We start from the raw sequence: 26,857 nt of genomic DNA on the forward strand, positions 1-26,857 counted from the left end.
TGCCTCAAGTTACCTTTTATTTTTGACGCAAATTTCAGAATTTTAAAACAAATTTCCAATAACAAAACTACATAGTCAAGAAGAAGAAACTGTATTCCTGTAATAATATCAACTGAATCAGTTCCTGAAGAACAAGCTTATGGTATATTGCTGAAAATGATGCTTTGCTTGATTATGAAAGATGATGATGAAGCATTAGAGCTCTACAGCAGCCAGATGCTGAATGCAAACAAATCTGAAAGAAAGAGAGAGGAGAAAAAACATTTAGAGCACTTTTGGGAGGCTTTGCTTTGCTGTAAGTTGCAATGAGAGTCTCTGTGGCAGAATAGTGTGACAACAAATGTTAAAATAAATAAGCAAGCACCAGGCCAAAACTACGCATTACAAACAAAAACCTGATGGTCATTTAAAAAATCTTTATTAAAAGAAAAGCAGGTTTAGGAGCTAGTGTGTTCAACTCTCCCCAGCATGTTTTCTAGATGCATGTTGGTGAGGGAAAAGGTATGTCTGGAACCCTGCAGGAGAGAGAAGGTTGTAATGGGAAAGTTGAGAGAGAAGGTTGTAATGGGAAGTTGTAATGGGAAAGTGGTGGGCAGGGAAAGGGTTAAGCACTCTTGTCATTTTCCTGCTGTAAGTTACCCCTTCCAAAAGCTGCTTGCCCTAGACCATTCAGTGAGGGTTTGCTACCCACATTTCTGTGCAATGTGTAGTTTAACTACACATAGTTAACTACAATACACTCTGCATAAATCTCATGCTTCTGTCACAAACTCTACAATTCAACTTATTTTTTGCCATTTAGCCACCCCACTAGACCAGCTGCATTTTTTTCAGCAAGGGCCAGTCCAGACTGTATCAGGGGTGGAAGGACAGATTTTGCCCTCACCTCCACAGGGTCCCCAAGTATAGGATTTCTGAGATTCGTCCTGACCCCGTTGTAGGGTCTAGTCTGGAAAACGCTCATAGTGTGATTTAATTTGGATCATTTTAGAGTTTGCACTTAGGTGTTTTGCCACCAAATTATGAGAAATTATAAGAACAAGAGTGCATATAGGCATTTGCACTCCCATTATCTTCTGAAGGACACAGTGAAAAGTACAATAGACTCTCTCTAAGATCTGGCCCAGTAAAGTCATCTTTTAAATACTCTGTGATGGAGCAGGTGCAGAAAAGGGCAACCAAGATGATCAGGGGCCTAGAGCACCTTTCTCATGAGGCAAGGCTACAACTCCTGGGGCTAATTAGTTTAGAAAAAAGATGACTGTGGGGAGACATGATAGAGGTCTATAAAATCATGCATGGTGTGGAGAAAGTGGATAGAGAGAAATTCTTCTCCCTCTCCCATAACACTAGAACCAGGGATCATCCCATGAAATTGACTGCCGGGAAATTTATGACCAGCAAACGGAATATTTTTTCACACCACGCATAATCAACTTGTGGAATTCTCTGCCACAAGATGTGGTGACAGCCAACAACCTGGATGGCTTTAAGAGGGGCTTGGATAACTTCTTGGATGAGAGATCTATCGACAGCTACTAGTCAGAGGGCTATAGGCCACCTCCAGCCTCAAAGGCAGGATTTATTTATTTAGGATGCCTCAGAGCAACGTTCCCTCTAAGGGATGTGCATGTGTATGTGTTCCCAAGTTGTTGTTTTTTAAAATGTGAGTACCCCTGAGTACCAATTGCAGGGGAGTAACAGCAGGAGAGAGGGCATGCCCTCAACTCCTGCTGTAGGCTTCCAGGGGCATCTGGTGGGCCACTGTGTGGAACAGGATACAGGACTAGAGGGTTCTTGGGCCTGATCCAGCAGGGCTGTTCTTATGTTCTCATGTACCCCCATTGCTGACACTCTGAGCATGCCTGTGATTAACACCATACTGCAATTTTAGTTTGGTATCCCATGTTTCTATGATTGTTTCCCCAACCATTAAGCATGGAGAGCACAACCACTTACCTTCCTAGAAGGTTCCCATTTGTCGCCTTTTTTTGATGTCTCTCTTCAGCTGGCAAAGGGCACAAGCAGGGCACCACAGGACAGTGCAACAATCATTAACAAGGGATCCCTATTTGAAGGGGGAAAGGAGAGAGATTATAATGTTTAGAGAGGAAAAATACACACATAAAGAGATTTGCTGTAAATAGCCACTTAAGGGGCACTTTTGGTAAGAAAATGGCATGGGACAAATGACCCCAATCAAGATGGGTGAGCTAATGCAACACAGATATATTGGGCAGAACAGAAACCTGGTAGAATGGTGAGAACCAGTGGGACACTGTTATTCCTGGATACAAACTCTTCAGAAAGGACAGGGAGGGACAGATTCGGGGTGGAGTAGCACTGTATATTAAAGAATCTACTGTATATTAAAGAAGGGATGGAATCCAACAAGCTAGAAAACCTAGGAGGACCAGAGTCCTCTACAGAATCATTATGGGTGACAATACAAGGACTGAAAGGAAATGTGTGCTACTAGGGATGTAACCGCTGGAAACCGCTGGGAGAAATCACCAGGAGATCCGGTGCTGGGTGTTATCAGTATGCTGATGACTTGAATCGATTTCTCCATGTCAACATAATCAGGCAATGGCATAACCTCCCTAAATGCCTGCTTGGAGGCGGTATTTAGCTGGATGAGGGATAACAAACTGAGACTGAATCCAGATAAGATGGGGGTACTTATTGTGCAGGGTCAGGAGATGATTTTGATCTGCCCGTTCTGGATGTGGTCAGACTTCCCCAGAAGGAACAGATGTGCAGCCTGGGAGTGCTTCTGGAGCCACACCATTCCCTGGTATCCCAGGTTGAGGTGGTGGCCAGAGGTACTTTCTATCAGCTTCGGCTGATACGCCAACTGTGTCTATTTCTTGAGATGCACGACCTCAGAACGGTGGTACATATTCTGGTAACCTCCAGGCTTGACTGTTGTAATGCCTGGAGGTTACTGAGGTTGCCTTTGTACGTAGTCCAGAAACTACAACTGGTACAGAATGTAGCAGCCAGGTTGGTCTCTGGGTCATCTCAAAGAGACCATATTATTCCTATATTAAAAGAGCTGCACTGGCTACCAATTAGTTTCCAGACAAAATACAAGGTGCTGCTTATCTATCTATCTATCTATCTATCTATCTATCTATCTATCTATCTATATTTCGTTGAGTTGTACCCCGTCGCTAATCCCATTTGTGGCAGCTCTCGCGAGAGTTCGTGAGCAAGCTGCTGGGATGGGGAGGTGAAAGCAGCAGCAGCGGGAGAAAATGGTGGTGGTTGTGGTGGGTGAGCATGCGGGCGGGGGGGAAACGTGGGCAGGCGAGTGAGTGGGGGAAAATGAAAGTGGGGATGGGCGGGGGGAAGAAAGCAGGGAGGGTGGACAGGGGGGAAAGAAAGTGGGGGCGGGCAGGTGATGGGGGAAAGAAAGCAGGGGTGGATGGGCAGCGGTGGGGGGTGAAGTACACTTCTGCATGAAGTAGAGGAAGGACAAGGAGAGTGAGAAAAGGAAGAGGAGGGCCAGCAGGGAGCGCTGCCAGCAGGGAGCCACCAAGGCTGCCGAGGATTCCTGTGCCACAGCAGGGTCTGGCCCTTCCTCGCGCCTGCCACCCGACTGAGGAGAAGGTTGTTGGCCATGGCGCTGCTGGCTGACACTGATTGGCAGGTGGAGGCAGGGAGGGAGAAGGGAGGCAGGCATAAGCAAGAAACGGAGACTGACTTATTGACAGCAGTGGTGGGGGCTCTGCCTTCACCCTTGCATCTTCGCCCCTTCTCCTCTGAGCCGCTGCCTCTGAGTGGGGGGGGGGAGAGAAAACTGCGGCAGACGGGCATGCAGGCAGCGGGGGGTGGGAATGTGGGAGAGCTGGGGGGGGGGAACTAGAGGCACAGGTGCTCTGCACCAGGGCCAGCTAGTAATCTATAAAGCCCTAAACAGCTTAGCCCCTGGGTATTTAAGAGAACTTTGCTATGAGCCCCACCACCCACTGAAATCATCTGGACAGACTCTGGAATGCACTCCCTGTCGAGATGAGAGCCTCCCCATCTCTGACAACTTTTTAAAAAGTCCTTAAAGACTTACCTTTTCACCCAAGCTTTTTAATTTAATTGTAGTTTAACATTATCCTTTGGCCTCTTCTATGTCATACATTCCCATCTTAAGTGGTGCAGCAGGGAAATGCTTGACTAACAAGAAGAAGGTTGCCAGTTTGAATCCCCGCTGGTACTATACTGGGCAGCAGCAATACAGGAAGACGTTGAAAGGCATAATCTCATACTGCGTGGGAAGAGGCAATGGTAAACTCCTCCCGTATTCTACCAAAATAAAGCCACAGGGCTCTGTGGGCGCCAGGAGTCGAAACCGACTTGACAGCACACTTCACCTTTAAGCCGCCCAGAGATGGAAGTTTGGGGCAGCAAATAAATTTGATAGATAGATAAATAAAATAAAATAAAATAAAATAAATCGTCCAGTCCCACTTAGTAATCTTGCAGCCCTATTTTGTACCAGCTGCAGTTCCCGGACCATTTTCAAAGGCAGCCCCATGTACAATGCCAGGTGCGTAACTATGATCGGGCAAGGGGAGACAGTTGTCTCGGGGCCCCCCAGCTTAGGGGCCCCCCGAGAGACATGTCACGTGCCTCCCCCACCCAGCGCTGGCCCCAGCTTTCTTGAATGAGTTAAAAAAAAAAATTCTGCCTTTGTTCCGGCTCCGGGGAGCGCCGTATTTCCTGCCTGCTGCCTCCGTCCGCCCCCCACCCTTTTCCTAGTTGTGGCCGTGGGCTCCTCCTCCTTCGCGCAGCACGTGACCCAGAAAGGCGCATAATCAGCTCTGCTGCTGCTGCCTAACACGTGCCGCCAAGCAAGGAAGGAAGAGGTCGCTGCCGTTATTCGTTTGTGCCCTACCCGCCAATCTATCTAGCAAGCAAGCAGACTCACTCGTGTTACTGACTTAACACTTACACGACAACATGGAGCAGCAAGAGGCTCAGGAACCCTCAGGTTAGTTAGCTGACTGACACTGTGTTCTGTTCGCTTAGTCTGACTGTCCCAAGTTCCCCCCGCCTGCCCCCCCCCCTCCGGTGGCTCAGCTGCTTCTCTGCCCACTGGCTTGGGCATGCCCCACTTCTCCCCGCCCGACAACCGCCACCCGCCTGCATCATATGGCGTTCTCCCCAATAAAACATGCACCCAGGATCGCAGCTGCTGCAGCCCCAATTCTCTGCATGGGGGGCTTGGAAAGGGAGCTGAATAGGATTTACTCCCAGGTAAAGCATGGCAACCCCCCGATTCCACCAGCGGCACATATAACCGCAGCCCACCCGCAAGGGAAACCTCCAACCGCTTGTGCGCCTCGGCTTCCCTTTCTGCCTTGGAAAGTGCGTGCGGGGGCGGGGGGGAGCAACTGCTGCCGCCGCCGTCAACATCGGGGAGCTGTGTCTTAGACAGTACTGAGGAAGCGTCCTCACACTCTACACTTGCCCATTGCAAACACGCCTCTTTCTCTGTTGCCCTGCTCCTCCACACGTAAACCTCTCCCTCGAGCTCTGAAACTACAAATCATCCCGTTTAAAAATACAATTCTCATTTTGCACAGAGGTCATTCTCTCCCCCGCCCCTTCCCATGACGTAGAAAAACCACCAATGTGGGGTTCCCCCCTCTTCTTTTTTTCCGTGCAACATTTTTGCATTTGGAGGTAGGGACGAGACCGAGACAAAAGGTTTACAAGGGCTTTCTTTTCTCGTCACCACCAGTTGCTAACCCCGCTCGCTCCAAGAAAGGTTCTGCCTTCTGAGAAGGCTGAACAGGAGCCCGAGTCTGGGTCACGGGAAATTCCCCAGCGATCACCCGAGAGAGAGAGTAGCGCAGCAGGGCCAAGGCAATGAGAGGTGGGGGTGGGGAGAGAAGACTCTTTCTTCTGGCGAAGAGTTTGCAAGACAAAGGCTGCAATCCTATGCACGCTTACTCGAGAGGAAGTCCCATGGAGACTTCAGTGTTAAGTAAACACACACAGGCATTGCCCTGTAACATCCTCTCCTGCATACCTTCATTCGAGAGTCGACTGAGGTCTCGAACAGCTGCCTCCTTGAAAACTCCATTCATTTTAATGGGGCTTGCCTCGTACCAGCAGTTTGACCAAAGGGTATCAGCGAGGGGCCCATTTTAAAATTTTGTCTCTGGGTCCAGCCTCGTTACGCCCCTGTACAATGCAATGAATGCATTGCAGTAATCTAATGAGAGGTTACCATAGCATAAGTTACTGTGGCTAAATGATCTCTGTCCAGGTACGATCGCAGTTGGCTTGGCTGATACGCCTATCAGCCGAAGCTGTGGCTCAAAGGCACTCCTAGCCACAGAGGCCACTTGAGCCTCTAGCAACAGTGCTGGACCAATATGGTTGAATCAGAGATAGCAAGATCATTCACACAGCCTTTTTGACAGGGGCTGGGGAGGGCTGGCGGGAATGCAGGAGCTTACCTGTCTTTGCCCCCATGATCGATGCTGCTCCTAGGCTCCACAGTGCTGCACACCCACACAACCAGCAGTACCACACAATGCACTGCACAAGCAGCATGGTGCATTGGGGGATTCCTCACTTCTGGGCCACTCCTTCCAGCTGACTGGGGCTGCAGTGGGAGGGGAGCTCATGGACACTCTCCTCCCTCACTTTTAGCCTGGGTAAAAAACCTGGGACCAATCCTGGAGGTTCTCAAAACCAGCCCTGCCCGGGCTAGTGCTGCCCCACCCAGGTAGGGCGGGACATGAGAACTAGAGAGGTGCAAACTGACTCGACGTTGAGCCAGTTCAACGTCAAATTCTGGGGTCGAACCAAACCACCCCCCTGTTCGGTCTGACCCCGGACCGAACACCCCCCGAATGTTCATGGAGGTTGTGAATGTTTTGGTGTTAATTTTATTTTAACCTTACTTTCTTCCGGGGAGTTTCTGGAGGTGGCGGGGGTGTGTGTGTGTCCACGGAGGTTCCCCCTCCCCACACCGGCTTTCCTTATGTCACCCTCCAGCCAGTTTGGCCGGCTGTTTGGCCTGGGCCATGCAGAGGCCAATTGTGCAGGTATGCGGCTTCCAAAATGGCCGCAGTGTCACCGGGAGAAGGCCAAAAACTGGCTAAGCCAGCCGGAGGGGGCATAAGTAAGGCCGGTGGGCAGAGGCGGAACCTCCATGGACCCCCCCCCCCGCTGCCTCCAGCAACTCTCCAGAAGGGAGTAAAGTAAACATTTTTAATTTTTACCTTACTCATATGCGAACACCCCCGAACCAAACTGAATGGGGCGGGGAGGTTGATGGGCTACCAGACCGAACTGGCCCAGTTGGGTTTGAGTCCAGTCCGAACTCGAACCGAACTGGGCCAGCTGGTTCCATGCACATCCCTAATGAGAACGACCTAAAAAAAACCAGTGAGTAATTGCAATGCAAACATTGCGACCAAGTTGTAGAAGCTGACAACATTCCAGTAACAATACTGAGAAGTAACAGAAAATAAACTTACTGGGATCCCGTATTTTGTCCGGTAGACGGCCCTCATGGCCATGCCTGTCCCACAGAGGCAACATTCACCCATGTTCCCTGCAACTTCACACCCCAAACATTCATAGCAAAATATTCCACAGCAACCTAGACAGAGACAGAGGGCAGAGTTGAGACAAGGAAAAGCTCACCCCAGTTATGAGCATCTGCACACTTTTATTTATTGATCAATTGTATTTTTATATTGCCTCCAACTCCTGTCTCCAGGCGGTTTACAGAATAAAAAAAATACCCCATACAAATTAAAACAACGAAAACATTTAAAAGACAACTACTAATTTCCAAATGTAATCACACACTTTTAAAATGGGTGCTGCCACTATTCCTCCCTGCTTGCCCCTCTGGAAGTCCTCAGAGGAGGTCCCCAATGGGGTTCAGGGGGAATCTTCAGACAAGGCTCTAGAATGAGCCTCAGCAGAGCCCCAGCAGGTGAAGTACTCCAGGCCAATCTCAGAAGAGCCCTAAACCAGGAAGGACTGCAACAGGGACCCCAAGGAAGACCCAGACACCAGCACTGTCGAAACAGCAAACACAGAAGTCCCTGCCAAATCCCCACTAGGGATGTGCATGAACCGGTCTGGCGATCTGTCTGGTTCAGTGGTGGGGGGTTAACTTTAAGGAGCAGAGAGAGTGCTCCCCCCCCACGTTTTCCCTGCCTACGCTGTGCTCAAAATCGCTGGTGCGGGGTGGCAGCGTACCCTTTGCTGCCCCAGTCAGTGTCAGACAGGAAGTGGCCAGTGCATGTGTGGACATTGTGCACGTGCACGCACACCACCCACTTCCAGTTTGATGCTGACCGGGGTGACAAGAGGGTATGTGCTGTTACCCCGTGCCAGCGATTTTGAGCACAGCACTGGTGGGGGAAATGTGGAGGGGGGAAGAGCACCTTCCCTGCTCCTTAAAGGTAACCCCTGCCACTGCCAAACCAGCCATCTGCTGGTTCGTGCACCTCCCTAGTCCCCATAGATGCAGAACCTTGAGGATCCACAGCCCTCCACTTCCTGGGGTTATCAACCAACTCTGAACCCCCGACAGACCCCCAGGAGTCTGATCGAGATGAGACTCCAAGCCCCCAGGAACCAGGTTGACATGGGCTACCTTGCAAGAATGGCACTCACTTGGCAGCCTGACAAGTTGCTTCCTTGGGAGTTAGAGGTCTCCTTGAGGGCAACCCTAGAACCAGTCCCAGGTGCTATCATTAGTAAACCTGAGACCTGCTGCCAGCTGAAGCCCTTATGACTCCTCTGGAAACTCAAGATGGCTGCTGGAGCAACTCCAGCTCCTTGTTACCGCTACTTCTTCCAGGACTGGACTCCACTGCTGCCCTGCTAATGAGCAGCTTGGAAACCCGGCATCCTAGACCCCTGGCTTGCAGCCTCCCCCTTCACTGCTGGCCAGCTGGGCTTCTACCACTGTATGTATCTGGCCATGCTGTGTGAGTCTGGTGAAGGCAGGTGTGTCTTCAAGGTCCTCTGAAAAGCTGTCAGAGATAGGGAAGCTCTTATTCCAATCGGGAGTGCTTTCCAAAGCCTCAGGGTAGCTGAGTACTCAGGTGTGACCCTGAGTAGCCACCAGATGAGCCAGTGGCAACTGTAGACAGACCTTCTCGGATGATCTCAAAGGGTGGCAGAGCCTAAGGCGTTCTCTTAAATACCCTGGCCCCCAGACCTTTAGAGCTTTGCAGGTAATAACCAGCACTTTGTGTCTGGCCCAGGAAAAAAATTGGCAGCCGGTGTAGTTCTTTTAGAATAAGAGTGAAATGGTCTCTTTAGGTAGCCTTGGCGACCAGCTTGGCGATCGGAGGCCCGGTCTACCCGGCCTTTTCCCGGCGGGTAGACCGGGCCTCCGGCGATTGGCGCCGCACAAAGCGCCTTCAGTCTGCTGGAGGCCTTCCTAACGAGAGAAGCTCTGTTTGGTAGCTCCTCTCGTTTTCTCCTAAAGCATTGGGTAAGGACTCGGGCGGGCGGGCGGGCAGCTGGGAGGGAGGGAGGGAGGGAGGGCTGGCTGGCGGGCGGGCGGCGGCAGGGGTATGGGTACCTTTGCATGTAAATCTGCTCGGGGAGGCGGCGGCGGGGGCGGCTGGTTTCCAGCGCCCCGTTATTCAGTTAAATACGGGTGCTGGAGGGGGCGAAGAGGCGGGAGGGGTAAGAAAGCCCTCCCGCCCTTAAATTTATACCCCCCACCCGGACGCGGACCAGCAAGGGCTGAACCGGTCCGGCAGTTTGGCCATTCCTTAGAATGGCCGCCGGACCGGTTCGAACTCACCCCTATGCTGAACCACACCGGTCACTTTCCTATTGTTTTACAGTTCAGTACAAACTCACAGAGAAGAAAGCCTGGTTTTTCCCCCCTATAGAGGCCTAGTACAGGCTTCAAAGCCTGAAACTTTGGTCAGGCTGAATGGCTAAGTTAACAATCAGGTTTGCCTCATCCTAGGGTCCTACATGGTGTAGTTCTTTTCATATAGAAATAATGTGGTCTTTTTGAGATGACCCAGAGATCAACCTGGCTGCCGCGTTTTGCACCAGCTGCATGTTCTGGACTGTGTACAAAGCCATCCTGAAATAGAGTGTATTGCAGTCATCAAGTCTTTAGGTTACCATAGTGACTTAACATTTTTACAAGGATATGACAATCCCCAAGTAAGACATTTCATGGCCACTCACATACTCCGCAGTCATCACAGCAGTCAAACAAGCCTGTCTGCCAATGGTTTGTGTTTGGCTGGACAACCAGAACGTGTTGTGGCTGACTCATGACCACTCCTTGGGTGTAGTTTATAGCAGTTGCCACTGGTAGATGCAAATAGAAAGAAGAGACAAAAAAAGAAATTGTCAATGAATAAGGTGCATCTTGAAGAGATCAATATTCTTTGAGTCTTCGAACCTGAACAAATCCAAGTTTAACTAACTATGCATTGGGCAGGGTGATACACCCAACTCTGGCTCTGATGAGTATGGTATGCCTGTGTTTGACTATGACTATGACATGACTATAGTATGCATGTGTTTCATTTCACACATTATGTTTTTAGCAGCACTTAAAAAACATAAATGTACTCTGACCTTTTCTTATATGTGCAAGAATGTACCCAGATGAAGCTTCCTCACATACAAGAGGTGCCCAGTTCAATGGAGGGAGCAGTTCCAATTCTCAACATGGGCCATTGTATGGAAACACTAGGGTTGCCAGCTTTTCCAACAGGCCTTGCTCCTGTGCTCTTAACTGTGGCCTGACACTTTGAAATGTAGCAGCTGATATTGCCCTGGCCTTACTTGCTTAGTTTTTGCACATCAGACTGCCATTACAATGGGACACAATCCTAGCAAGCGCCCACATGCACTTTACTGGAGTTGCTAGAACCTTTCAAAGAACAACAGTTCCCAGGATTCTAATACTGGTACAATAGTGTTAAATAGACTAAGTCTGCAGTATCATATGTTGTATCACAACATAGATATTGTTGTATGAAGACTGAGGAAACTACAGCCCATCACTGAGAACCTAAAGTTGGGAATCTCTGATAAAGTACTAATTTAACATCTCTTAGAATATTCAAAATGATTGTAAAGCTGCAAGTCTCTCTTCTCCCTACTGTTACATACAAAAGCAGAACTGATCAGTTCCCTTCCTAGATGTGCTCGAATGTTGGGGACACTCTGACCCCAGCAATAAACCCAGAGTCACCAACCCAGAATTATATGGAATCAGGCCTGTGTCTGATTCCATTTTATTAAGGGATCGATTAATGCCTGTACTCAAGATGAACTGACCTGGCCTGACACCCAGGTCTCATGACCGCCTCTGCTAATTGCTTTGTGAAGGCAGAGGCAATCCAGCAATGTATTTTCAATGTTTGTGAAATGGGTACTCAAAAGAGATGCAATGGCCAGGCTTGGTCTATCCAAATGCTAAAATTTAACTTACTATCAGATAATGTCTCTGGAAGAAGCTAGAGGCTGAGCTCGCATTTCCTCCTGCAAAAAGTCTATGTTAATCCTTGTTAATGATTGCTCTGCTCTGCCCAAAGGGGTAAAATCCTGTCTCTTTCTCTGAGAGATCCACTATGTAGAATTAGTAGTATTGTTACACCAAATTGCTGTCTTTAGGAATGATTCAATCATTGTCTCACACTTATCACTTCAATTCTTCTTTGCTAACACCTTTTAACACCTTCTGGGACCAGGCGCCAGAAATCTGGGGACAGGAGAAGAAGCTCATTTGCAAGCTCAGAGATGCAGATTGGCTTTGGGCAAATCTCCATAGAACAATCTCCTCCCCAAAACAGCTAACAGGAGATGGAACTCAAATCCTGTTTTGACTTAATATCCTAAGCTAACTTTGATAATTAAAAGAGAATATCCAGAGGATAACAGGAATGAACATCAAAAGGAAGAAGCAACTATAACAATGGAACGCACTGGACAGAGAGCTAGCAAGTTTTGCCCACAACAGATCTTTGCTAGCAAGTTTTGCCTACAACAGATCTTTGATCCCAGAGTTTGCTGTTCAAGCCACGGGGGCTAGAACAGGAACTCTTTCCATGGACAGGAACCGTAGATGACCTCCGCAACAAGTGAGAAGTCCAGACTACCCAGCCATGGTGCTCGCTCTCTCCACTTCACTCTGAGCAGCGGCCCCCTCCTGCTTGACTGCTTGAAGCTTGCACCCCAGGCTCCTGTTCTCCAGCACCTGCGTTTCTCCTCCATCTGAAGCTGGCATCGTTTCCAAGCTCCAACAACAAACAAGTCCTCTGAAGCTTTCTTCATGAACCTGGTGAGATGCCCATTCAACGCACAGCACAGCCTATTCCCCACTTCCCTCCTCCCTACTAATGACTGTCATCCCTCTCCTGAGCCCTCCCTTCTTCTTTCTCTGATTCTTTCTAAATGTTTTATTAGGATTTGTTAGGTTGTTAGATAGCTGTAATTACTGACTGCACACACATATTGCACTACACCTTGAAGTGGAAACATGTTTTTAATTTGAATGACCTGTTTGAATTTTATCCTGATGAGCAACTTTCTATTAAAAAAGCTCATTGAACTTTCTGAGTATGTCTCCCTCGGTCTCTGTTTGTGCACCCAGATCCTACATGGTCACCATCTCCAAGAACCAATTGAGTTTGTGTATGATGTGACTTTGCCTCTAAGCCAGCATTTAACTTCCCAGGTAATCTTATCTCTCTGTCTAGCCTCTTTGAACCCATTGTTCTATTGTTCTACACAAAAAACAATTCCCATTAAATTTTAACATAGAAAGGCACTGATTTAGTGTCTTTCTGTCCTATAAAATTGGCTAGCAAAAAGCCCCAATTTGTGCAATCTTTGGGACCCATCCTGGAGACTATTGATCCTTTGCTTTCCAGCACCTTGTCAGACAAGTAAATATAGGGAACACTCCATCCTTACTTCACTCCTGGGAGTTTTCTATTTTTCAAACCCTTGGTTGAAATACCAACTAACTAGCTAGGCTAGAAGGTTTATTGTTAGATCTATCTTTTACCAGAGACCTCAGAGTACGCTCCAAGACCACAGACTCACGGGAGATGGTCCATTCTGGTCTTACCCGTGGTGGACATAACTGTGTGCACCATTGGACAAAATGTTTGCACATGGATCATTCTCTCATCAGAGTGCAAGCCATAGTTAGAGGGCTTAGTCAGGCTTTTACCACCTGATTGGAACGAATTTTTTGACAATTTCCCCAGGTAACATTTAGGGGTGTGCACGGACTGCAGTTTGTGCACGGGTCTGAATTCAGACCAGTCCTTGGAGGAGCAGTTTCGTGCAGTTTGGCTGAACCGCGAACCAGTGCAGCCGTTCGAGGCGATGTCAGCGGGGTGAGTGGTGAGCGGCACCCTTAACAGTAAAGACAGAGGGCCTTACCAGCTGGACCGCCGGTAAAGTTCCATCACTCACCTGGCCTCTGTCCATGTGCAGAGGCCATTTGCATGGTCAGTAGCACCATGCTGACCATGCAGATGGCCTCTGCGGATGTGCAGAGGCCAGGTCTAATGGAGCCGCGCCAGTGCCACATGTGGGCTGTCAGGGGAAGCACCACTGCAGAAGGAAGCTGCTTGGAGAGGCAGACCAGCTGGTAAGGCCCCTAGCAGCCGTGGAGCCAGCCAAACAGCGGCCTGGGTCCAGCCCCGCTTGGCGACCCCCTCCAGTTATGCCTGTGTGCATAACCGTCATGTGAGTGGGGGCGTGGCTTGGGCTCCAGAGTTGCCCAGAGTGAACTCCCTCCTCCTGCCCGGGCTGCCGAGAGCCCAGGCAAGCTCTCAGCGTGTTATTTCATGCAGCATCTCCCACCCGATAAGACATTTCCCCCTTTCTCTCCCTCCAGCGCTGCCTGAAATAACCAACAGAGAGTTTGCCTGGGCTCTTGGCAGCCTGGGTGTAGGAGAGAGGAGTTCACTCTAGGCTCCTCCAGAGCCTGAGCCATGGGGCTTTGGCCCTTTTCATTGATGGCCCAGATTCTTTGAACCTGTTTGCACAATGGTGGCTACGCCCCTGGCCCTTAGTAATGGTCCCTATATGGAATCCCTCCCGGTGTAATTGACTGTAGACACATGTCCCTCTTTTCCATTGCCACAGCTGTCCAGGTCTCCAGAACACTGAAATGTCCTTCCGTTTCTCTATTGGTGGCCCCCAGTGCTCTCAGGGAACATTTGTCTCTCTGATTCCACTTCCTAACTCCCAGCATGCCCATTAAAGATAATCTTGAGATAGATGTTAAAGGTTCAAAAGCAAGAAAGGTTTATTGGGGAAGTTACATACTTGAAGAGAAAAGCTTGTGTCCCTGAGCTTTCTGTCTTCATAGTGCAGAGCAGAGAGGGAGAGAAAGATGCTGCATGGCTAATGGAGAATGGAGAGAGAAGACAAAGGAAGTGAGAGACCCCTGAAAGAATCAATCTACCAAACAGAGAAAGCCAGTGCAGAGGGAGGGACAACAAGAGGGGAAATAAAGAGGAAGACCCTTCCTCACTGTCTCTACTCCTTATGTCCATAGTGGTCACTGGGAAAGAAGGTGCTAACAGACAATGCGGCTGGAGCTGTGTCTCCAACAAAAGGGAAGGGTCTTTTGGGTGATGGTGCCTCAGCTCTGGATCTCTTTCTCTGTGGAGATTCAACTGAGCACTTAGTCTTATGCCTTTGTGTTTTCTCCACAAGCCATTTATATTGATTTGGTTTTGTTCTGTCTGATGCTGATGTTTGTTTGTTTGCTTAAGTGTGTTTTGATTGATGTATGGTGTGCTTGATGTGTTTATTATCTGATGCGATTGTAAACTACATTGTAAGCTTACTTCCTTCAAGTCTCTCCTTAAAAAACCACATTTTCCTTTAAGCCTTTAGTACCATCCCCTAGTCCCTGTACATTACTAAGGCTACAATCCCATGCACGCTTATGTAAGAGTAAACCCTGCTGAATAGCCTAAACAGTAGGCTGTTATATATGCATAGGATTGCATTGCATGCTATCAGAATGTGTACATTAAAAAAAGAAAAGAAAAAAAGACTGATCTTCCCCTGCTTACGTTGCTCTCCCTTTTCTTCACCTCCCTCTGCGGTCTCCTTTGTGTTGAGATGGCAAGATTCCTGGCAATCAAAATTCCTCAGTACAGGGACCTGTCATCTCATTCATTATAAAGCACTATGTATATAGATGGTGCTTTATATAAACAAAAATTTGTACACCACCTAGAGATGTAAGTGGGGTACAATTTTTCAAATTGTGTACACCGCCTAGAGATGTACATATCAGGTGATATAGAAATATTATTAAATAAATAAATAAATAAATAAATAATGAGAGAAGGGAGAACTGGGTCTAGAGGGGTCAATTCCGCCCCACCCCTTTCAGGAAAGGAAAGATTGTGCCATTGAGTCAGTGTTGACTCCTAGTGATCACATCCCATGTGATTTTCTTGGTAGAATACAAAAATGGTTTACCATTGCCTCCTCCCGCACAGTATGAGATGATTCCTTTCAGCACCTCCTTTTATCGCTGCTGTCCAATATAGGTGACTTCAAATGACACAGTCCGGGAAATACACCAGCAGGGATTTGAACTAATAGCCTCTTGCTCGCTAGGCAAGCTGTTTCCCTGCTGCCCCACGGCAGCTGATCACCCCCTTGCAACAAAGGGGGGGGGACCCAGCACCCCAGACAGCATGGAGAAAAGATACAGGCTGTCTCTCCTTCACTCAGGGAATGACCTCTTCCTCAGTCAGCTGTATTGTTGTTCCCCTAAAACACCTTCCACAATAGTATTCAGGTTTGGGGCTTACAGAACAGCTTGCTGCCCCCACATCCCTGAACTCTAGCTTACACACTCTTTAAGAGGTTTTGAGGCATTCTAACGAAATTGGGGGAGGCCTGGGAGCCTTAGTTGAGGGCATACTACAATAATGTATGAAATAAAGGTAAAGTATGCCTTCAAGTCAGTTTTGGCTCCTGGTGCCCACAGAGCCTGTGGTTGTCTTGGGTAGAATACAGGAGGGGTTTACCATTGCCTCCTCCCACACAGTATGAGACGATGCCTTTCAGCATCTTCCTATATCGCTGCTGCCCGATATAGTGCCAGTGGGGATTCGAACTGGCAACTTTCTGCTTGTTAGTCAAGCATTTCCCTGCTGCACCACTTAAGATGGGAATGTATGAAATAGGAGAGTCCAAAGGATTAACCAAAGGAATGAAGGAGAGAATATAATGAGAAATGAGAGCATATCATTGGGGCACAGCAACAGAAAGCTGCACAAGAGAGTATAAAATAACAATAACAGGAACCCTGCATGACCTATTTGGAAGGGAGACGCGAAACCAGAGCAGACCACACCTGATCTGCAATGAGCCAGACTATGGAGATTGTGAAGCAGCGGCTCTGAGAGTGCAAGAAAGTTTGAGAAGGAGAAGGATACGAGCTTGAATTTTGGCGATGATAAGAGGAAAATCTGATTGAAAAAAATCTCAAAAATAAATAATTACGGAGGAAACACCAGCATTGAGTATAGCAAGTATGTTTGAGGTTTGTAAAGGGAAGAGATGGAAAATATAATAATTCCTGTTGATATAATCCTGTGGCCTAGGAAGTCTATTAAGGTCAGTTCAAAGGCAAATTTTTCATGTTTTGCTGCAAGATGGTGTTCCTGCAGGCACTGCTGGATCGTGCTTACAGGCCAGGTGTGTACTAAAGGGCCCCTGGGGTAGATCAGAATGTCATCCAGCTAGATGGTTACAAACTGAATTAGATAAGGAAATATTTAATTTGTGACTTGTTGGAACACCTCTGCGTTGTTGAAATGGCATCATGGTATATTCATAACAACTTTATCACAATTGTTCTGTGGTCTGCTCACATAGCGCATCTGGAATGCAGACTCCTGTTGCTCTCCAGTTCAAATGGGCACTAGATTGCAGCCCTAACACCCCAGTTGAGCTTAGTACACACCTGGGTACCACAGAGCTGCTTTGTTGTTGTCGTCGTCGTCACATTCAAGGTTAAGGGAAGGAAATAGTCAAGGAGCCAAAGAGTACTGGGCCAAGGGATCCAACAATGGATTCTGGAGAAAGGGGGGGGGATTTAGAATGCGAGGCCCAGGGATTCCAAAATCTGAGATTCAAGACCTCTTCCAGGGACCTCTGACCAGAACCAGAACCTTCCACCTAAGATGAAGGAGTTACTCAGTAGCTCTAACATGACTCAGATCAAATGTGAGTCTGACAAGTACAATGTCACAGGTTTTCCTTTCCCCCTTTCTAACAGATAACTGGGCAAAAAGGCACCTTTTTAACATGGTGATTCTCTATATTAGCAAGGGGAGAGTAACTGGCCCTATCCAGCTCCAGCACAGCATCTCTCCAGTGGCTGTTGCTGGTGTCTATCTTACATTTCTTTTTAGATTGTGAGCCCTTTGGGACAGGGATCCATCTTATTTATTTATTATTTCTCTATGTAAACCACTTTGGAAACTTTTGTTGAAAAGCGGTATATAAATATAATATAAATATAAATATAAGAGAGCTGGTCTTGTGGTAGCAAGCATGACTTGTCCTCATAGCTAAGCAGGGTCTGCCCTGGTTGCATATGAATGGGAGACTTGATGTGTGAGCACTGCAAGATATTCCCCTTAGGGGATGAAGCTGCTCTGGGAAGAGCAGAAGGTTTCAAGTTCCCTCCCTGGCTTCTCCAAGATAGGGCTGAGAGAGATTCCTGCCTGCAACCTTGGAGAAGCTGCTGCCAGTCTGTGAAGACAATACTGAGCTAGATAGACCAATAGTCTGCTCAGTATATGGCAGTTTCCTATGTTCCTATGTTGTTGTTGTTGTTCATTCTACATAAATCAACCCACCAACAGTAATACACAACATTACTGCATCTCATTCCTTATCAGCCACTCACACACACATGCCTATTATGCATTATGCTACCAACTAACTTATTCAATTAACTCTATTTTTATATTTATTTGTTATTTATCATATTTTTATGCCACCTGGTATAAACATCACTAGGCGGTGTACAAAACTCAAAACGTAATATAAAACAGAGTAAAAGCAGTTAAAACTTTACAAAGTACAGTATAAACAATCTGATAAAAACAAATTATGAAGCTAAACTTATGTCTTAACTGTCTTAACTGTCCTCCACAACAATCATGGCCAGGCAGTGAGTGAATATCAGGATTCTTACTTGTCGGAGAGTCGAATGCTTTCTTCACTCAGTCAACAAGTGCATTTTGTAGACAGGATGTTCTTATTGACCCCCTTTTATAGCTTCAGTGTGTTCAGATAACTTAAGCTGTGCTCCTCTGATTGGTTCAACACTGAATAATTTCACATCCTCCCAGTCAATGTTCAAAACAGGGTACTATGTGCATATTTTGCAAGCAGAGGTGCACTTAGGTAATTTTGGAGCCTGGACATAAAGGCCTTTTGCGGGACCCTGACAGCACAAGATAAGCTGCAGTGCACTATTTTTTTTACACCAGAACATGCTCAGAGGAAGCTGTAAACTTTTGTGTGTATGTGTGTGTGTGTATTTTTAGAAAAAAAAATCTGAATCAGATACTTCCCACCAGGGCCGTAGCCAGCCCGCCGGCGGCCCGTGTGTGGCCGCAGCGGGCGCCCCGATAGCCCCACCCCCCGCGTCTGACGTCAGACGCAGGGGATAGCCTTGAGGCTCCGTTCGGGAGTTGCTTGCAGTTTAACTGCTGAAGGGGCCGCGCGGCCCCTTAGGCAGTTAAACGAAGGCTGGAGCTGCCTTCGCAGCACAGCCCAGGAGCGGCTCTTCCCTGCAGGAAGAGCCCCTCCTGGGCTGCGTTGTGAAGGCAGCGCCAGTCTTAGCTCCTGAAGGGGCCGCGTGGCCCCTTCAGGAGCTAGTTAGGCTGGTGCTGCATTTGCAGCGCGCAGCCAGGAGCGACTCTTCCCTGCCTTTGCAGAGAGTTTAGCTCCTGAAGGGGCCGCGCGGCCCCCACTCGGGAGCTAAACTACCACCCCCGCGTCTGACGTCAGATGTGGGGGGCATGTTGGGGCCACTCTCGCGGCCCCTGATTGGACACCGGCCCGGGTTCTTTGAACCCGTTGGCCCAATGGTGGCTCCACCCCTGCTTCCCACTGACCTGTACATATCACATTTTTCATGGACAGTCCTGGCACTTAAATTAGCTGAATGCTCAGGGGAAGCGGGAAACCTTTTGTGGGGGTATTTTTTAAGGGGGGGGGGAATGAATAAGATACTTCCCACTGACCTGCACATAAGGGTTCATTTTTTAAAGGCAAAAGCTCCCAGCTTCAAGCCCAAGTATACTGACTGCCAGAAAAAGGTTTCCGGAGCCCCACAACAGATACTCGGAGAAGGGCCTCCTCTTTCCAAAGCTCGCTGCGTTTAATTCCAGGACCACGCACAAACAAAATGCAGCAGCAGTGGGCCAGCCCCTCCCTTCTTCCCTGCAGGATTTTTCTGCCATGAGACAAAGAGGCTCCGGGAAACCCCCAGGAACCTGCAGCCATGCCACCTGGCATTTGCACGATCATGGCCAGGTATGCACTGCTTCTCCTGGGCCCTCTTCCTGCTGCCTTGGCTCGGGGCTTGCCTCGACAGCCTCTACTTCTAGGAAGGGGCAGGCAGAACTGTTACAAGCTGCCTCTCTTGGATTGGCCCAAGGCAGGCGGCTCCCTCATCTACAGTCCCTGATGCTGGCTGAGGGGCTTGCATGGCAGCGGCTTGTAGCTGCTCTGCCCTCCCCTTCCTGAAACTAGAGGCCACCGAGGCAAGCCTCAAGCAGAGGCAACAGGAAGAGGGCCCAGGAGAGGTAGCACATGCCTGGCCAAGATCATTCTGTAAATGACGGGTGGCTGTTGGTTACCACCGCGGCCCCTTCTTGTGACAGGCCCTGGAGAGCTTTGTTGTTGTCGGCAGCTCCTTTCTTCTACTGCTGGCAGACTGATCAACCATGCATCCTCCCAGTCATGCTTGGCCGTCTGGTGTGGTGCAGGCTGGTAGCAGGTGGCAGTGCAGCTACCTGCAACATTTAAGGGAGGATTTGGGGGGGCCAGGGGTGTGGGGAACCGGACCGGACCTCCACCCAGAAGTCTGGTCTGAAGGGTGCCCCTGTTTCCAAGAAGTCTAGGAAAGAATGTCTTCTTGTTGGCTGGATGCATAATCTGGCCAACCCAACTTCCCTGTTCCTTATCTTCCCTTCCCCAAACAGCTTGTATAACTTCATAATTTCAGCTGTGTCACAAGCTTGCTTCAGCATACAGTATACAATAATGTATTTCTAAGCAAAAAAAAATTTTTTTTTTCCAAAGCAGTGTCACACCTCATATAATGTTTAAAGCATTAGCTTCAGAGGTTTTCCTGCTGAATGGAAATTTCCTTTTTATGTAAACTTGGAGAGGTGGGACGTTGAGTACTTCATCTTAAAAGGATGGAGGCATGCCAGAAGCAGTGGGGAGGACCAGCGGGCACGGTGAGTGGCTAAAGACTTTCCATCTAAATCTTCCCAGCTTGAACTACAAGAGTAATTGAAGCCTGCCCTGCTCTTCCATTGGCCCTTGCAGAATGGTTTAGTCAGGAATTTTTACGTATTAATAAAACACAGTATTAGTATTAATAGATAAGTAATAATAGATTATAGGTAAGATATAGAATATAGGTAAGATATTAGCTTGGCTTGGCTTGAGCAAAATAACCAGGCTTCAGGAAATATAACCTCTAAACTATAAGGTAACTTTCAGTGAAAGGTTAGTTCGTAAGTTCCACTGCCTGTTAAAGTCCTATTTTCTACATGAAAGGAAATAGTTTCATGATTCTTCTTAAGCTCTTCTCTCAGCAAAAGGCCTAAGTTCACAACTTTCAGCTCAATCCTGTATCAAGATAGGTGTGTTCAGGAAGCATACGACTTACCACAAAAGCAATATTCATCCTCTACATCAAAAGATGTTCTCTGCATGTACAGAAAACAAAAACCCACAATTACATGCATAGCTGGCACACACGTATCAGGTTTGGATAATCACTTGGGAAACTGAGGTGAAACTAAAGGTTAAGCAATAAGGGTTATTTATTTTATTTTATTATATTTGTATATTGCCCCAAACTTAGATCTCTGGGAGGTATACAACAACTTTAAACAAATTAAAACAAAAATTAAACCATTGAAACAATTTAAATTTAAAACAAATTTTCACTACAAAAAGCTTGGGTGAAAAAATGCATCTTCATAGACTTTAAAAAATCTGTTTAAAAGGTTCTAGCCAATGAATTTTCCAACAAACAAGTATAGGTCAAGGGTAATGTGAGATTTCATTGTGGAAAATTGGGTATAAGCATACTCGGGCAAGTTTGGGGGTTGTTACCAGTTCTGCAGAGAAAACTCTGCATTAAATCTCCAAGGCCTGGTCACCTCAGCTAGCTGAAAATGATTGTATTAATCTTGACCTGTGGTAAGCATAATAAAGTACTTTTCTATCATTAACTCAATAATTCTGTCTGGGCATTTTTCTGTGGGTCTATAAGACAATTAGTTGAGGACAGTCTAGTTATAATCTTACTGCTCTTCTGCTTTGGGGAGATTGACCATACTCCAGTAGAATCCTAGTAGCGAATAGTGATCGCCCCAAGTTAATAATAATTTCCCCACACCCTGATTGCAAGAAGATCTGCTGAAACTCTCTCAGCTGTTTTCAGTCTTCTCCTGATTGTCCTGATGAATTGCAGTGGTGGGTTTTACACTAGCAAAGTTCCTGAGCTCACGTGAGCTGTGGAATTCTTCAGCCACTGGTGTGGTTCCTGATGTGCAGGCTGCCTGTAGACAGAAGCGTGCTTACCTCTGGACTTCGGGGCCGAAGTCCAGGGCCTCCACAGCCCCTGGGGGCCACCCAATCCTGTTTAGTCTGTCCTGGGTCATTTGGTTACCCTGCTGAGCATAATTATGCTTAATTTGCAGGCAAGCCCCCGCCCCAACCCAAAGGCCTTTAGGTCCAGGCTCCAGAATTACCTAGGTGCACCTCTGCCTGTAGGTGACCACTGATTCTGACCACCAAAGGGGGAGGGGAGCCTTTGGTGATCGGCCTTTGATGTGGAATTGAGGTCTGAGAGGTTGTTATGTTTGTTGTTAGGGAAAGGGAAGTAATATCCGCTTGGTTCTAACTGTAGGGGAACTTCAGTTAGAGGTTTGTGTTTGCTCTGCCCTTCTGTGTAAGGGGATTAAGGGGGGAATTTTGAGGCTGGATTCCTTGCCCCTTTGTGGATAGATCTAAAGAAGTCCTCTGCTCTAGTGCAGGGGTTCTCAATGAGTGGTACTTGCTGAACTACAACTCCCATCATCCTTAGCCACAATAAATTGTGGCTGAGGATGATCTGTGGATGATGGTCCCATCATCATAGGAACATAGGAAACTGCCATATACTGAGTCAGACCATTGGTCTATCTAGCTCAGTATTGTCTTCACAGACTGGCAGCGGCTTCTCCAAGGTTGCAGGCAGGAATCTCTCTCAGCCCTATCTTGGAGAAGCCAGAGAGGGAACTTGGAACCTTCTGCTCTTCTCAGAGCGGCTTCATCCCCTGAGGGGAATATCTTGCAGTGCTCACACATTGAGTCTCCCATTCATATGCAACCAGGGCAGACCCTGCTTAGCTATGAGGACAAGTCATGCTTGCTACCACAAGACCAGCTCTCCTCTCCTCCCATCATCTCCAATCTGGGGATGATGGGAATTGTAGTTCAGCAATATCTGGTGTTCCATAGGTTAGGAACCCCTGCTCTAGTGGGTTGAACCAGGCTGGTTACAAGAATGTGTCTGGGTGCTCTTTTTCAGGGGAGAGTGGGGACGTGTTCAGCAAGGTTGGGGTGGCTATTACAGTAGTGGTGGGCAACAGATTTGCCAGGAGCTCAGCAAGCTGTTACAGGAGATGGGAAACCAGTAACTTAATAACTGTTCTCCCTTCTGGCTGCCCTTTCAGCTCTTAGGACTTGGGGAGCAGTCCCAACTATGCACAGAATCTAACCATACTCCTCTGTAATGCCAGGAGCTTTTCCACACAGGGCTTTTAGTTTGCATCTCCTCCGGAATGGTGTGCGTTCAAATATCAGCCAGATTTACCCCGAAGTCCCTGTGAGCTTTAGGGCTTTAGGACTATGGGGTTAAGACAGCCTTGGTCAGTCTGATAGATTAGATAATCTTCACCAAGGAACTGACAGAGGGGGTGTGACTCTGTTGGTTCCTTTGGATCTCTCAATGGCTTTCAGAACCATCAACCATGGTATCCTTCTGGGGCGCCTGAGAGATTTAGGGGATAGGAGGCACTGCTTTGCAGTGGCTCTACTCCTGTCTCTTGGGCAGATTCCAGATGGTGGCACTTGGTGACAGTTGCTTTTCAAAAGGGTAGCTATTATAAAGAGTTCCTCATGGTTTCATTCTGTCACCAATGCTTATTAATATCTACACAAAACCGCTGAGTGAGGTTATCAAGAGATTTGGTGCTGGGTGTTAATGTGCTGATGACATCCAATGTATCTCTCTGTGATCATTAGCAAGCAATGGCATTATCTCCCTAAATGTCTGCCTATAGGCAGTAATGGGCTGGATGAGGGATAATAAATTGAAGCTGAATCCAAATAAGATGGAGGTGCTCTTTGTGGATGAGCACCTCCATTGACATCCTTCTAATCTGAAGAACTTCATGTTCTGGATGATGTTCCACTTCCCCAGACAGAACAGGTATTTATTTACTTACTTACTTACTTATTTAACACATTTTAATACCGCCCCAAACTTACATTTCTGGGTGGTTTACAAGAAGATTTTTTTAAAAAGGTAAAATATTAGTTAAAAACAAAAACAAGAAATTTAAAACACAACAATTTAATTTTTTTAAAAATATATTCTAAAAACAACATTAAAATAATCAAAACAATATCAGTTAAAAGCCTGGGTGAACAGATGTGTCTTTAAATACTTTTTAAAAATTGTCAGAGATGGGGAGGCTCTTATTTTACTAGGGTGTGCATTTCAAAGCCTCAGGGCAGCAACGGAGAAGGCCCATTCCTGAGTAGCCGCCAGATGAGCCGGTGGAAAATGCAGACGGACCACTCCTGATGATCTCAATGGGCGGTGGGGTTCATGGCAAAGAAGATGTTCTCTTAAATACCCAGGGTCCAAGCTGTTTAGGGCTTTATAGGTTATGACCAGCACCTTGTATTTTGCCCAGAAACATAACGGCAGCTAGTGTAATTCGTTCAATACGGGAGTAATATGGTCTCTCCTAGATTACCCATCTGGCTGCCACATTCTGGACCAACTGTAGTTTCTGGACTACATATAAGGGCAGCCCCACATAGAGCGCATCGCAGTAATCCAGTCTGGAGGTTACCAGCAGATGTACCACTGTTTTGAGGTCGTCTGTCTCAAGAAACAGGTGCAGCTGGTGTATCAGCCGAAGCTGCTAGAAGGCACCTATGGCCGATGCCTCAACCTGGGACACCAGGGAGAGACTTGGATCCAGAAACCCCTAGACTGCGTACCTGTTCCTTCTGGGGAAGTGTGACCACATCCAGAACAGGCAGATCAAGATCGTCTCTCAAGTTTCGACCACACACAATGACTACCTCCATCTTGTCTGGATTCAGTCTCAGTTTGTTATCCCTCATTCAGCCCATTACCGCCTCCAGGCAGGCATTTAGGAAGATTATGCCCTCTCCTGATGATGCTGACATGGAGAAATAGATTTGGGTGTCATCAGCATACTGATAGCACCCTGCACCAAATCTCCTGATGATCTCTCTCAGCGGTTTCATGTAGATGTTAAACAACATCGGAGACAATAAGGAGCCCTAAGGGACACCATATAAAAGTTGTGAGGGACGCCATCTGGAGCCTGCCTGAGAGGCTGGAATGGAACCACTGCAGAGCAGTGCCTCTCACTCCTAACCCCCTCAGACGCTCCAGAAGGATACTATGGTTGATAGTATTGAAAGCCGCCAAGAGGTCCAAAAGGACCAACAGAGTCACACTTCCTCTGTCAATTCCCAGTTTCCCAGGTAAACAGTTTGGGAGTGCTCTTGGACCCTGGACTCACCATGGTGACTCAGGTTAAGGCTATGGCCAAGAGAACTTTATGCTGTAAACCGCCTAGAATTGGTAGTGGGCGGTATACACATTCATTAAATAAATAATAAATAAATATAAACTCTGGCTGATATGACAGCTACATCCATTCCTTGAAGAGAATGACCTCAGAACAGTGGTGCATCAACTGGTAACCTCCATGCTTGACTACTTCAGCGCACGCTATGTGGAGCTTCCTTTGTACATAGTCCAGAAACTTCAGTTAATCCAAAATGCAGCTGCCAGACCAGCCTCTGAGGTAACTGAGAGAGAATATACCACATCTGATTTTAAACATCTGCACTAGCTGCAGATATGTTTCTGGAGAAAACATAAAGTGCTAGTTATTACTTTTAAAGCCCTGAATGGCATAGTTATTGGTTATCTGAAAGTGCTTTTTTCTGCAAGATCCCCAACACTCATTAAGATCATCAGAAGAGGTTCATCTCCAGGTGCTACCAGTTCATCGGGTGGAAACTTGGGCCTTCTAAGTAGCCACCTCTGGATTGTGGAATGGACTCCCCATAGGAATAAGAGGTCTACCATAGGAACATAGGAAGAACATAGGAAGCTGCCATATACTGAGTCAGACCATTGGTCTATCTAGCTCAGTATTGTCTTCACAGACTGGCAGTGGCTTCTCCAAGGTTGCAGGCAGGAATCTCTCTCAGCCCAATCTAGAAGCTCTTCACAAAGCGGCTCTATCCTCTAAGGGGAATATCTTATAGTGCTCACACATCAAGTCTCCCATTCATATGCAACCAGGGTGGATCCTGCTTAGCTACAGGGACAAGTCATGCTTGCTACCACAAGACCAGCTCTTCAAAGAAAGCCGTAAATACCTACTTTTAAAGCTTGGCTTGTAATAGTATTTAAATGGTTTTAATGTTTTTTAATGAGATCTATGTCAATATTTTAAATTGTTGTGTTGTTGTTTTTTAATGTGAACCATCCTCAGCCATTTTCAGATGGGTGGTGAATAAATAACTAATATTTCATTCTCCTTTCCCCAATGTTGTGCTTTTGATGGGTTTTCTTACATAGTTTTCTGGTCCTTTGGTCCATAGAGCAAGAACCCAGCTACTAGTAATTGCTCCAGGATTCGCTGTATGGTAACAGGTCCAGCACAGGTCTCCATGGCCATCTGATGATATTTTAATGTAAAGCTGGACTTATTTTGTTTTAGGCTGTCATCAGAGGCATAGCTAGGGGAGGGTAGGTCTGTGTTCACCCCCCTCCCTGGAGACCCCATAGGCAGATCCTTTGTACACATGTACAGTGCATGCACACCAGCCACACCCTGTGTGACACACCTCCTGTGTGACATCACACACAGGGGGTGTGGCCAGCACCTGGAAGGGCCCACGCAGACCTCTGCAGCTCATTCTCAGCTGGTGCTTCATTGCCGGCTGGGTATTTTCTTCTTTCTTTCCCTTGCTATGAGCGAGGAAGAGAAAGAAGAAGACACCCAGCCAGCAATGAAGTGCCAGCTAAGGATGAGTTACAGAGGTCTCCATGGGCCTTTCTAGGTGTTGGCCATGCCCCTGTGTGTGACACCACATGCAGGGGCATGGCCGGCACCCAGAAGGGCTGCACAGTGGTCTGCAGCTCATTCCCAGCCACCGCTGGGAATGAGCTGCAGACCACAGGGAAATTTTGGTGGGAAATTCTTCTTAAACATTGCTGTAACACTAATCCCCAGCTTTT

The 26,857-nt window shown here is 47.4% G+C and overlaps 1 protein-coding gene across 1 annotated transcript; it reads right to left on the reverse strand.

The window, feature by feature from the left end:
• On the reverse strand, positions 1–26,299 carry LOC128325882 (placenta-specific gene 8 protein-like). Its single transcript, XM_053251731.1, has 6 exons — positions 26,191–26,299; positions 20,948–20,987; positions 10,201–10,326; positions 7,497–7,621; positions 1,960–2,068; positions 1–235 (listed from the first exon to the last, which is right to left on the reverse strand). The coding sequence occupies exons 3-5, from the start codon at positions 10,289–10,291 to the stop codon at positions 1,964–1,966; spliced, it is 321 nt and encodes a 106-aa protein (XP_053107706.1). The 5' UTR covers positions 10,292–10,326; positions 20,948–20,987; positions 26,191–26,299; the 3' UTR covers positions 1–235; positions 1,960–1,963.
• Positions 26,300–26,857: the final 558 nt, after the last annotated feature.

The sequence above is a fragment of the Hemicordylus capensis genome, chromosome 5 (assembly GCF_027244095.1).
Source record: "Hemicordylus capensis ecotype Gifberg chromosome 5, rHemCap1.1.pri, whole genome shotgun sequence".
NCBI classification, from domain to species: domain Eukaryota; kingdom Metazoa; phylum Chordata; class Lepidosauria; order Squamata; family Cordylidae; genus Hemicordylus; species Hemicordylus capensis.